Source organism: Pygocentrus nattereri, chromosome 6 (genome assembly GCF_015220715.1).
Source record: "Pygocentrus nattereri isolate fPygNat1 chromosome 6, fPygNat1.pri, whole genome shotgun sequence".
In the NCBI taxonomy this organism is placed as follows: Eukaryota; Metazoa; Chordata; class Actinopteri; order Characiformes; family Serrasalmidae; genus Pygocentrus; species Pygocentrus nattereri.
The window spans coordinates 20,035,687-20,048,620 of record NC_051216.1 but is presented as its reverse complement, the minus strand read 5'-3'; the positions used below and the strand labels follow the sequence as shown (position 1 = coordinate 20,048,620).

The window sequence follows — 12,934 nt, the reverse complement described above, 5'->3', positions numbered from 1 at the left end:
CAGCATCATAACACAATGCAAATGCTGTATGATTCACAAAGCCATGGCAGCATGCAGGACATCAAGGACAATCTGCAGTTCCACAAAGCCCTGACTAGTTCATTTTAGAATGTCCCAATCAGCTCACAGATCACAACAGTCATGAAATAGGACCAAATAGAACAGGGAGACATCAAGTCTCATTAATTAACTGCCAAACACATTCAACTTCCAGTAGACAAACATAGACCACAAGCATGAGTGCTATGTGGTTAGGTAATCCTCCTGCTACACTATGTATGGCATGATCTAATTTTGAAGGTAAAACCACCAAATAAATCTGCTCTCTAATTAAGCGTTTCTTCATCACGTTTGACAATCATATGGATGTAAGCGGGTGGACAAATCCTCAGTGGGATCCTAGGAGACATGAGAGTCGTCTCTGTGCCCCTCGTGTATCTCTGATCCATTTTGACAGGGTTAGCGTTGCAGGGCTGTTTTGCTCTAGCTAATGCACAACCATTCTGGAAATGGACCAATCAGAGCTTAGTGATGCAGAGGAGGAAGGAGAGGAACTAACCCTTTGTTTGCGGTCTGATGGCCATGTGGCTCTCTCTAGTCTTACCGGGGTTGCTGCAAGCCAGACGCTGCGGCCTACTTTCATTTTTAATCAGTGTCGCTTGAAGTCATTGCATGGACTACTGAGTGACTAGTGGCAGTGCTCCACTATGCCCACTGTTTAATATGCAGACACCAGGGCAAGTTCGTTGTGCCAAACCTTGATTAGTGGTATATCCTACTGTGAGTGATGATACAATGTGTATTGAGAAGAGGAAAGCTGTTTTTTGTCTTCTACATTCACCAGATTTTATAGTCTTCATCTCAGTTGTCACCATTTCAAGCTCCTAGCTGAGATTTACTACAGCGTGTGAGCCAGATTAGAGGCCCATTCACTGCTGGTTTCAGTCCACTGAAATCAGTTAGAGCGAAAGGAGGAGAGAGGGATGGGAGTTAGCCCTGGCAGAACTGGTGGAACAGATGGCCAGGATGCCTCTGGATGGCTTTCAAGAGGTCCTCCCTGAGCTGACCAGCACTGTTTCATATGCAGCAGTATAGTGATGTTTTGGACAGGCATATGCCCTTGATGAGCTATCACTTTCCCCATCTGCCACTCATGCAGAGTTGTCTGAAGGCTTCATTATGGCTGCTGATCAAGAGAAATGCGTGAGATGAATCACAACTGGAGAAAACAGGCAAAAATATCCTGCTTTGCTGAAATTACATTCATATTCTGTCATACATATGTTATAAAAAAGTACTTGCAGACATGTGATGAAAAATTGCTGATTCCACTATTTTCCTTATCTGAGACATCTGTAAACACACTGATTTTTACTGGAATTCTTTATTTTCTTTAATGCTCACATACAGCATCAACAAAAATCAGTAAGTGTAAAATGCACAAGATCAATATTTAACCACAGACTATTGGTAATAGTGCTCTACGCACTCTAGAGTTGCACAACATTAATGTGATGCTAAATATCTCTATACATTTACATTTGAACCCATTTCAAGAGTTTTACAGACCTTTAAAAAACTCTGTAGTGGATATGGGGTGCTAGGATTTAAATTTGATTAACAGTAGCTTGTGTGGCATCAGTGAAATAAATCTGTAATGAAGATTACACACCACACCTTTGCATGCTAATAACCATGACAGCAGAGTAAAAGACAGCAGGAGAGTTTTGTTACAGCTCTCCACTGTAGAACTAGTCAAATTTCCAAATACTAGTCTAACATCTCTCATGAATGTACAAGCTATAAACCAAACATCTCCCTCTGCAAATTACTAACCAACATCAGCGACGTACAAGTTACTGACCAAACATCTCCATCTGCAAATTACTAATCAAACAATGCCATCTACCAAACATCATCTACGTACAGGCTACTAACTAAACATCATCCACGTACAAGCTACTAACTAAACATCATCCACGTACAAGCTACTAACTAAACATCTATCAGTAACAATGGAATTAATTTGTGTTAATTAATTTGACACACTGACACTGATATTACTAAAATCAAAATCTGGAAGTGGCTTTTAAGAACTTTTAGTTTTGTTTTTACTCTTGCAAGAACTTTTTCTAACAGTACATCTGGGCTGAAAAACTATTAGCCTAAGACCTTGCTAATCAAAACCAGATACAACTGTGCTAAAGTGGCTTTGTAATGACAATGATGAACTGTGATGTCTGCATTTGTAACAGAGCTATAGTTTTATTCCACAATAAGCAGGAGATTCCCTGCAGACACATCACCTGATCTCGAAGGAAAGCCAATATGGTTTTAATTTGCACAGTAACCTCATTGCTCTCTGTCTGACTTCACATCTCAACCTGCCTAGATGCTGATCGAGCCAAACAGATCATTGTTTTACAACAGCCACAGAAGTAACCAAAGAGGCTGAACTGCACTAATAATTCATGCTGTCCTTTCAAAAGCAACCGTCCGACTCTCACGAAGCACACCTACTCTTCTGAACCTGTAGACCTCCACTGCACCACGAACTCCCATCGGCTGTCCCAGCAGCATTCACCCATGGTGGGGAGTGGAGCGTGGCACCATGGGCCTGGAGCCCTAGGGACCAAGAGTAGTGAAATTCTGCACTCTCACTCACCACATGCCTTTATATCTATCAGCATCATCCCCCCCTCAGCATGCCTGTTACCAGCCCATTATCCCTTTAGCTCCTACACAAACAAACACACACACACACACACACACACACACACACACACACACACAGATGATTGAGTGTCAGTTTCCCCTTTTGGGAGACACATTATGCTAGAACATATTATTACACCACCTGCAAGATAGCTACTCCTACCAAATGTACACATTTAACTCATTAACCATGAACCATGCCAAGAAAACATGAATTAGTGATGATGCAGGAAAATCGTATCAAACAATTGCTAAGTGGCAGATGCGAGTGGGTAAACACAAGAGGTCATATGGTTCATAGGCTTGTGATAGCATAAGAAGATAATAAAAGCCACATCAGATAAGAAGCCACAGTTTGAAGCACAGTGGAGGATGTGAAGCGACACAGCTTTGCTGAAACACCTGCGTAGTGGCAACATGCCCATCAACATATTGTGGAAAGTAAATAAATAAATCAATAAATAACTTTCAACACAGAAAGTGAAGCAAGCACACAAAGATATCTCTCCATTTTCGTTGTCAAATGAGACAGCAAAAGTGACTAGGGATATATTCTTACAATAAAGATACCAAAACGTTCTTTGTAGCAATGCTGTGGAAAAAAAAATGCTTTTAGTTTCTGACAAAACCTTTCAGTGGATAGTTCTTTAAAAAAACAGAAGTTAAAGCCACTCCAAAAGGGAAACAAAAGCGGAACTATTGTAGAATCCTTTTTTGGCACCTTTATTTTTAAGAGTTTAGGATTTCTCCCTCTCTGGTAGTGTACATATCCTAGCTGTACTGTTAAAACTATTTACCACACACAGTACACACACAACCTCTACAAACAGGAGTGTTAAATTAGACATTATAGACAAGCTGCAATAGAAATATTATTTGGAATCACGTAATAGATACATTCTATGTCCAAATGTTTCCAGGCACATCATCTACTTAGTGAGTGGAGCTACTTTAAGGTGCACCCATTGCAGAGACCAGCTTTCTTTTTGTATAATAATGTATACTAAAAAGAACCGTCAATACAATGTGACTCTGTGAAGAAGCCATATATAAGCCATGTCAAGCATACAGTCTGGACTGTATCTCTTGCTTCATGTGGTAACAAGAAATCGAACTAATTTTATTCAAAATTTGTTTCAAAGAATCGTTCACTCAAAGTATTTAATTAGGTTGAATAAAAATTGTTAATTTACTTGTTATCACATGAAGCAATTGCAATTTTTCTTAACTGACGAGCCATTTTTTACAATGTACATCAGTACCTGACCTCATTAATGCTCTTGTGACTGATCTGCAGCTATCCTGCTGTTCTGAGGGCAATGACCTATACTTCCTTAGTAAATACTGGTTACTGACTATGACCACAGTCCATATTTCATGTGCAGTGGCAGACAATAGAAAAGCATTCTGGTTGTTTGCACGCATGATTTACAGTCTTCTTCTGGGAGAACAACAGTGGGAAACATTTGTGTGCCAGGGCTTCTCAGGGTTGGTGAATGACAGCACGTCACATCTGCATGCAGCTTCATAGGATGGCTTTAATTCAGCATGACTTCAGCGCGAGCTGCAGCAGCGTCTGTCTCCTCTCTCTCATCACGCCCGGGACAGGCGTGCTGGGTGCTGCAGAACGACATTCAGCTAAGACAAAAATATCAATAGAGCTGGAGAAAAGACAGAATAAATGGAAATCTGAGTGTGTCTCAATGGATCCTCTGTCATCTGAAAGGTTTGTAAGGCATTTGTAGAGCAGTGTTTGAGGGTCCACTCTAAATGGAACTGCAAAAGGTTCTGTGCAGGAATTATGTAAAACAGAAAAAAAGACAGGAAAATTGTTTTTTTTTTAAATCCATCATCCTCGCGTGAGTGCTAAAATCCATTCTGAACTTGCGAGGAGAGGTGTCAGGGCCTGCAGGTGTAATGAGTCAATTAAAGCAGCTCAGGAGCTGACATCTCCATATGCTGTACAGTGCCTGTCTGTCACTGGAGCCAATTATACACAAACATCTTCCTTCCCCATTCCTGCCCTGGGACAGCTAAACAAATGTACCCCCTCCCTTCTCTCATCACAGGGTCATGACAGCTCACCAGCATGAACAGCATGGCGGGACAGGCCCAGGAAGGCTGCAAATGTGCATCTGGCTTATTGCTGGAGTGCACAAAGGGTTTTACAGCTACACACAAGGACTCTGCAGTCACCCATTGATTAAGTCTCACAGTGACACGGGGATTGCAAATCGATTTGCAGTAAGCTATTTGTATCCTCATTAAAACAGTGTTCTGCTGCAGGTGAATTGCACCTCATACAGAGAGACAGAGGGAGTAAGAACTTCTCCTCTGGAACCCCTCACTCCAAACCAATTCATCTACATCTACTGACCAAGACTCACTTAACTCAACCACACAATGATCAGAACCTAGTGCAAGCTGTATGCGTATTGACTGTGAAGGCTGGAAAACAGCCTAATGCTTCACACAAGAGAATCTGCCCTGCATTTTAGTGCTAAGCTGCTCTTAGAACACTTAGCAGCCACAGACAGCTCCCAAACCCGACACGTGCAGCACGAGTAAAGCACAAAGACTCTGATGCTTCCATCTGTCGATCTGGTGAACTCCTGCCACAAAACATATTGTGCAAATTTGCCTCAAACAGGCCTGTCTGTCTTCATTGAGGCGCCTCAGCCCAAAATCGATTTACTGAATGTCCTTATTCATAATTCATTTCTTTATTATGAATAGCTGCTGCAAGCTGTCCAGTAGTAATGCATTCTCAATTGATCCAGATTACTCTCGAATATGCCGCTGATGTCTTGTTAGCTGCATCGAATGTTGTGTTGTCTTTTCGGCTTAGTAAGATCCTTAATATCTGTAATAGCAATGTTAATGGCACAAAAATGAAGCAAAATCCTTCTCTTTCTCTTTTTGTATGTACATATGTGGAGGCAAGGCTGCTGCTTATTAAAATCCATAACTAGCGGAGATAGCTGCTGAATTGCAGTGTAATTCTCTTTCCTCCCCCTACGCCAGGTGCTGTTAAATTGCAGTGTTCAGCTGAGAGCTGCTCTACCTGCCAAAGCCAGTGATTACACCTCCACTGTTATGCAATGTCTGTGTTATTCCTCAGCTAGAGATCATTGTTAGAGGTCCTCTCTCGTTCTGAAATGTTCCTTCAGCACAGTACCTCATAATTTATAAAAAAACACAGAAGGCCTGCGTACAGTAGCGTGCCCAGGGAGCAGACAACACATGAAGTATTAAAGAGATGAGCCCTTCTTACAACTGTCAACGAATATCTGAAAGGCCAGAATAAACACATATTTGTAAATGGTACTGCACTAATTAAAGAGCACAATTAACCAGCGTATGCAATAATGCACTGGCTTGAATGACCATTTATGTTCGATAAGCATGTTATAATTGCTACTCTGGTGCTGCTAATATCAACACCCAGAACCTACAGACCATTTGGAACACAATATGCAATGGTTAATCAATATTTCAGGAGCTGGTAACAGAAGCAATAGCTCATCAATAATGCTGCCTCTCTGTTAGCTCTCCAGACACTTATGTGGGGAATGGTGGGGGGAACGCAGGGTGCTGATGGAGGAGCACAGAAAGCAGATATGGGGATGTGTTTTCTTTAATCCACTGTGTTTGGCAGGACAACACAGACTGGGGCTGAATTCGTCTGAGGAGCTTTTGGCATGAGCACGGACGCTCACATTAGAGCTTCAGCTGTACCCGCTTCACTGAACAAATCAGCAGAAAACAGGCTCCCGACAAAATGAGACGTTATGGGACCAGACCAGAGGAGAAAGAGAGAAAGAGAAAATGTTCACCAGAGACATAAGAGTTAATATGCTACCCATATGAAAAGGTTATGTTCACAGGCTCTCTCTCTCTGTCTCACTCTTTCATTTCATTCAAAGTGCTCTGTAATGATACCACAATTCCTCTGAAAGAGGTCACACTATTGAGACATTTCTCTCTCTCTCTCTTTCATTCAGAACCAACAGCACTGATTGACATTTCTAGGAAAAAAATATTGAGTCCCAGAGCCAGAAAGCTAGGCAGCATGTGGTAGACTGACCGTCTTTGCGGTGGTAGGTGATCTCCACTTTGCGCTCCTCGGAACCCAGCAGGGCCTGGGCTACCTGGGCGATGGCATGCCGTGTGGTCTGCGTGCCATGCAGGAAGTCACATGTGCAGGGTCTCTGCATGATGTCCGGCCGGGAGAAACCCGTCATCTCACAGAAGCCGTCGTTACAGTAGATAATAGCACAGTTCTGCACACGGGCATTGGCTATGATGAATTTCTTATCTGCAGAGGACAAAAGACAGGGAAGGTCACTTTTTATCCCAGATACATTGAATTTCTTTTTGATTTATCTCCAGCTTACCCTAACCTTGTCACACTTGTTCTTCTCAAGAGACTTAAGCAGTTTCCATATGGTTTTGCACAAAATTGGATGTTTGAAGTCAACAGTAATTACAGGAAGGTGTTATTTTATCACTTAGTGATGTTTTTTGACTGTAAAGGTTCTTTCAGTTGCACTACCAAGTTAAACATTCAGCCAAAAAATTCAGATTCTACTTTTTTTATCAGAGAGAGAAAGAGAGAGAGAGAGAGAGAGAGAGAGAGAGAGAGAGAGAGAGAGAGACTAACTTTCTCAAGTTATATTAGAAATGGAAAACAACATTATTTTGCCATTTCATGTCACAATGTTAAACAGAATGCATAATTCTGACCAAGTTTGAAGACTTTACCAGAAATGACAAAACTGTCAAACACACACTGTCTTTATGCCACTACTCATTTTTTTTAGAAAAGACTTCATCAAATCTAATATTAGAATAACTGTATTAATATACACTTTATACACCAATGCTGTCCCACTCCTGTTACACATAGTCTGCTTTAGTCATTTCAAGTATGGTAAACACTGGGTATGTCAGATAAGAAAAAAAAAGCTGTATATTCCACTATCCAATATTGGCTGTATATACAACTACCGCTCTATTGCTGTGAATAGGTGAACACATTGTACAGAAACTGCAGAGCACACTCCTGTTCATCTCCTGTTCATGACGTCACTTTTACATACTGACAGATTGTGCAGCCAAGAAAACTAGTTATACACACTGGAAAATTATGCTTTGGTTTCACATGATTTAAATGTGTCAGTCAGTGTCACATAAATAGATGCAGCATCAAGCACCTGCTTTTTCAGTTCACTTCAACACATTTTATCCAATTGCAAACTTGCTCACGTTAATTCACACAATTTAGAAAATTTCGTGCGGTGTTGTTGTTCTTGTTCTGAGCGACTGAGCGGTCCTCACTCTGATACAGTGAACGGGATGCTAACTATGCTCATCGTTCTTTGTGCTTAATATGCAGGAAAACTGAGCGAAACCTCTCCCCACAACATGAAACACAGCGCTCACTCGCTCTCAAATCTGTCTGCTTTGCTTTTCCACAACTCTCACACCAGTTAGACGTTCAAAAACACCGCGTTTAAAGTGTCAGCCTGTCTCTCCGTCGCTGCTCTTAGTCTCACGCTGCTGCTCATTGTCTGCGTTTGTTTTCCAAGTCGAGCTCCACACGTTAAACTGAAACAAGCCGTGTAACGCGCGTCCTGTTCACCACAGTGGCGTTGAGCATTTGTTCATACGGACACGTCGCTATCGTTCAGCTATTCTATCACTTTTCTCTTTCATAAAAGCGAAACCAGCGCGACTGAAACATCTCTAACTCGTCCCCAAACAGTGCAGAATTCACTGCGCTCCTTCCTCTCGTTCTCATACTCACTCTGTCCCTCGAATTTTCGTATTATTATTCCCAGAAAAGTGTTCTGTGGCGCCACATGACCTCTTCGCACCGGCATGGTTAGAAAATCTTCACTTTTGTCCGGGTCCGCGGGCGCTTCTGCTACTCCTCGACCCCACGCTCCCCAGTAAGTTAACGCGGCTGCCGGATGCTCTTCCTTCGGCCAGCTATCATGCTCGTCTCGCGCTGAATCTCTCCACCTTTTCAGAGACCTTTGCTGGCGTTATTTAAGCGCGGTGGCAGACAGCTGCATCCCGGACTCCTTGCGCGCAACGAGAAACAACCGCGGAGGACGAAGCGCGCCGGGTGCAGTCCGAGGACCATCGCTTTTGATTGAGACAGAGGAGCTCCTGTCGTGCTGAGCGCGAGCGGAAGACTGAGGTTCATATGGCGGAGGGGAGAGCACGCGCCGCTGCCTCTGGGGGGGCTTTTTTAGCACGGCGCGTTCAGCTCTGCAGCCGCGGTTAAGGTGTCAAGCTGGGGTTCACGGCGCACATGTCGTCGGTGATACGTAGATTAGGGGAAGGGGAGGAGGAGGTGGGGGAGGTGAGGCCACGCTCTCATGACACGACACGTGGCTTTGTTTTCCACTGTTAGACACTGAGCGGGCCAGGTAGTGCCTACGAGACGGTGGAGGTTCTAAAACGTTTAACAAACCCAACAGAGCGCTAAAAGAACAGGAGGGAAACGCCTGACGGCCTGTAATAAGAGAAGAGCCCTGCTGGCGTACAGTAAAGCGCTTTGTGCCCCTGTCCATGGTACTGATGTTCCAGCACGCAGCGTTTACGGGCTCGCATGAAGGACAGACTTACATTTTTTTCTGAACATTTAATGCCTGTGTGGGTCGAGTAAACACCATGCATATTTAGTGAATGGGTTTTTTCACCCCCAGGGCATTCCTGTAGGCATTAATCCATACATGTACTGCTGACAGCACGCAGCTAATCTCTCCTAGCTGCTACTGCTGCTGCTGCTGCTACTTGCTCTTAAAAACATGCAAATATGTGCAGAATGGAAAAGCCTGTCTGACTGTAACATCTGTCCCAGTATTTCAAAGGGTCTCAACATCCATCTGCTCCATTCAGAAAAAAATGAAAAAGAAAAAGTGGACTCAGGGCATGAAGATGTAAACAGCAGCAGTCTTCACTATATAAAGAATGTTTTCCACCCTGTAATGATTTTGGATGGAAAATCACCTTTTCTCACATTTTCCTTCACAGCAAATGAATACAATAATGGCATGAACAAAGTATTTATAAGATCAAAGGGCAAGCGACTACAGAGAGGTCTGGGTGAAGGAAGGCAGAATGGGTCTTATTTTCAATGCTGTTACACGCTCATTTCCTCAAAACTGTGCTGCATCCACATTTTCACAAAGTGCATGCTGCAAGCACTGCCTAACTCTCAACAGCTTAATTACATCTGCAGTAAGCACTGATGTATCGCTAATGACAGACAGAGATACTTGCACTGATCTGAGGTCAGGATTAACTCTGACTCAAAGCAGTGCAGGGAGGCCTGTAGGTGGCGTTGTGACTTCGTAGTGTTTATTCCAGCTACAGCAACCCTTTATCATTATTGTTTGCATTGATGAGCTATAGCTAAATATATAAAAGATATTTGCTTTTTACCACACTCACAGTGGCGTAAGCAGAAATACCTTTTTGGGTAGGCCTGTGAAAAAGTGTGTAGGCCAGCATGGTAGTTGCAATTTCCAAACGTGCTAATGCCCTGCCTTGTCAATACATCAGGCTATAGCCTATTCCTGACAGCTGTGCAGTCATCACCCTCCTATTCCAATGCTTTCAACCCATGGTGATACAAAACAACAGCAATCAACCAGAACACTGGATTCACATAAACACACCCAACACTGCAATACGTTTCACTAACAGCAGTCTTACCTTTGATGACACTGAAGTAATGTTGGAGATTTGCCTTGATATTTTCACAATATCCATGTCAGCCTTTGTAGTAAAATAGCACTGTAATAAAGTCACAGAAAACTAATGACAATGTTTTTTTTAATTTGTTTTTGAACGAGAAGAAAACAACATTCTTTTAACCACGACTGGAGCATCAAACTCAAACACTGGCATGATAATAACAAACTGAAGGCATGTGGCAATGGCAGTTGGTAAGCAATGAATCCTAAGTAGTGATTGGAGAGCTGAGGAAAAAAAAAGGTAGTGCTTCGCAGAAAGCATGTTGATTTGGTTGGCCATGATACAATGGCAGCACTCAAATAAAGTATCTCAAAAAGCGTGATTTAATAAATATTCTTCCCACACTTGATTGAGTAGGCCTGTAACCAATCTAGGAATACCCAGGCCTACCCATGGCTATGCAACTGGTTGTACATAGTATCAAAAAAGGTTATGTGATTAACAATAGCACATGAACCATTTTTCATACTACTTAGAACCATTTTTAAAAGTGTATATGCAGCTATATAATACAAATTCTCCACATGTCACGATTGGCCCCTCCCAGTCTGATCCATGTGTTTGTTTTGGTCTGGTCCATGTGCTTTTTGTTTTGATCCCAGTCCAGCCCCTTGTTTGGTTACTCTGCCCCTGATTGTTCCCACCTGGGTTTCCACCTGTCCCTCGTTTACACTCATATATTTAAGCCCAGTGTTTTCCTCTGTGTGGTTGCAGGTCTTTGTTTGAGAAGTTTGTCGTTAGATGTTTTGCTGGTCTTTCTACTGTTTGATATTGTTTGGTGTTTGTTTCTTCTGGCCTCTGTTGTTTGTTGATCCTGTTTTCATTTTGTCATGTCTGTCCCTCCTTCTCTCTGTGTTGGCTGTTTGACCCTGGACAGTTTTGACCATGACCCTGGATTTGCCCTTAATAAAAGTCGCTTATCTCAGCGTATGCGTCTGCCTCCTCACTCCCCGGCGTTATACCACATCAAATTCAGATCAACAGTCATTTAGTTACTTAGTTTAGTAAGAGGTTCTCCTCATGTTTTTGTACTTCATCTCAGTGAAGTAAATAATATAGGCAGCTTACTTAATAACCATGAATTTGGTTGCCTCCTTATAGGCTGTAATTGATCCCTTTTTTCGGATTTTCACTGCCTTCCCACCGCCAGACTCCTCAGACTCCTCCTTTTGGATTATATCTGTGGAATGCTGTGGCATTTCTGGGATTCAAACTCATGATCACCTGATGATGGGGAGTAGTTCAAAATTTGCACCATTATTTATTTATTTCTTTTGCAAATAACATCATGGCTGTGATTTGATCGTAGGTCATCACAGCCATGATGTTATTTGCGACAACACACAACCTCGAGTGTTCTATTGCTTTTATACAACAGTTAAATAAATAAAGTTTGAAATAAATAACTGCCGTGAACGTGGCATTTCATGTTTTAATGTTCGCAGTTCCTTCTGCCAACTTATAGTTTCTTAACAGGGAGCTTGTTGCTACATCAGATTAATGACCTCCGCTCAACGCTGCACAGAATGCTGTAAGCCTCACCTTTTGAAGTACGGACTGAACCATAAAACTGCCGCAATATCAAATTTAGCTCAGTGTTGTCATTTTTTTGCTAGATCAGTATTAATGTTGTTTTATTCCAGCCAGTCTGTAATGCATCTTACAACCCATTTTGTTTGGCAAATGGTATTCAGAGCATTTCTGGCTAATTCCAGGTTGTTTTTGGTGTTCTTCTTTCTCAGCTGCTGACTGAAAAGCTTGCTCAGTGGTAATGACAGTTTCAGAATTTAGTGTAGTCTCATCTTCAGATCTGGCTGTAGGTCAAAGGTAACTTTAGCTTTAGCTGTTGTAAAGTTATTGCCTTACAACAGCTGAACTCTGTATTACAGCTCCATGGCATGAAAAACCCTTGTGCTGTTAAAGAATTATTCTTTGTTTGATTCTAAAGCTGATCTCACAGAGTTTAGTGATTAAGTAAGAACCATTTTTGATTAAACTGAGTGGCTGAAAACATATTTTATTAACTAGTACTAGGCTCGACAGCTAGCCAACAAGCTAAAAGATAGCAGACATGACAAACAACTCCAACATTAACATCAAAGGCTTAAAGTACTTACAATATGATTCACTGAAAAACGGTAATATGAAAGTCTAAAGAATGTCACCTGAACATCTTACCAACTTCAAATGTCTGTGTTTCAGTCAGAAGTAGCATCAAACCCAGGCTGAAGCCCAAATGGCTCCATATTCCCTAGCTAAATCGTGTGCTGTATAACATTAAGTTTAGAGCTTCTAGCTTCTGCTGTCAAATATTGCAGCCCAAATGATTATTTTTAAGCAATATATTGCTCTGGTTTTGAACTGCCAGAAGAAGACTCGTGGTGGTAATTTGGTGACCAAAAAGTACTTATGAACTGAAAGTTTTTGCATTAAACAGTGCTATGTT

At 42.0% G+C, this 12,934-nt stretch overlaps 1 protein-coding gene across 3 annotated transcripts in view; it reads right to left on the bottom strand.

The window, feature by feature from the left end:
* Window positions 1-9,040, bottom strand: part of LOC108424315 (potassium voltage-gated channel subfamily H member 7) — a 63,513-nt gene extending 54,473 nt beyond the window's left edge. For all 3 annotated transcript variants that reach the window (XM_037539549.1, XM_037539551.1, XM_037539550.1), the window contains exons 1-2: window positions 8,525-9,040; window positions 6,803-7,033 (exon numbers count right to left, since the gene is read on the bottom strand). In XM_037539549.1, the coding sequence (XP_037395446.1) occupies window positions 6,803-7,033; window positions 8,525-8,600 (307 nt within the window). In that variant the 5' untranslated portion in view covers window positions 8,601-9,040. The remainder of the gene's footprint in view (window positions 1-6,802; window positions 7,034-8,524) is intronic.
* Between the last annotated feature and the right edge of the window lie 3,894 nt (window positions 9,041-12,934).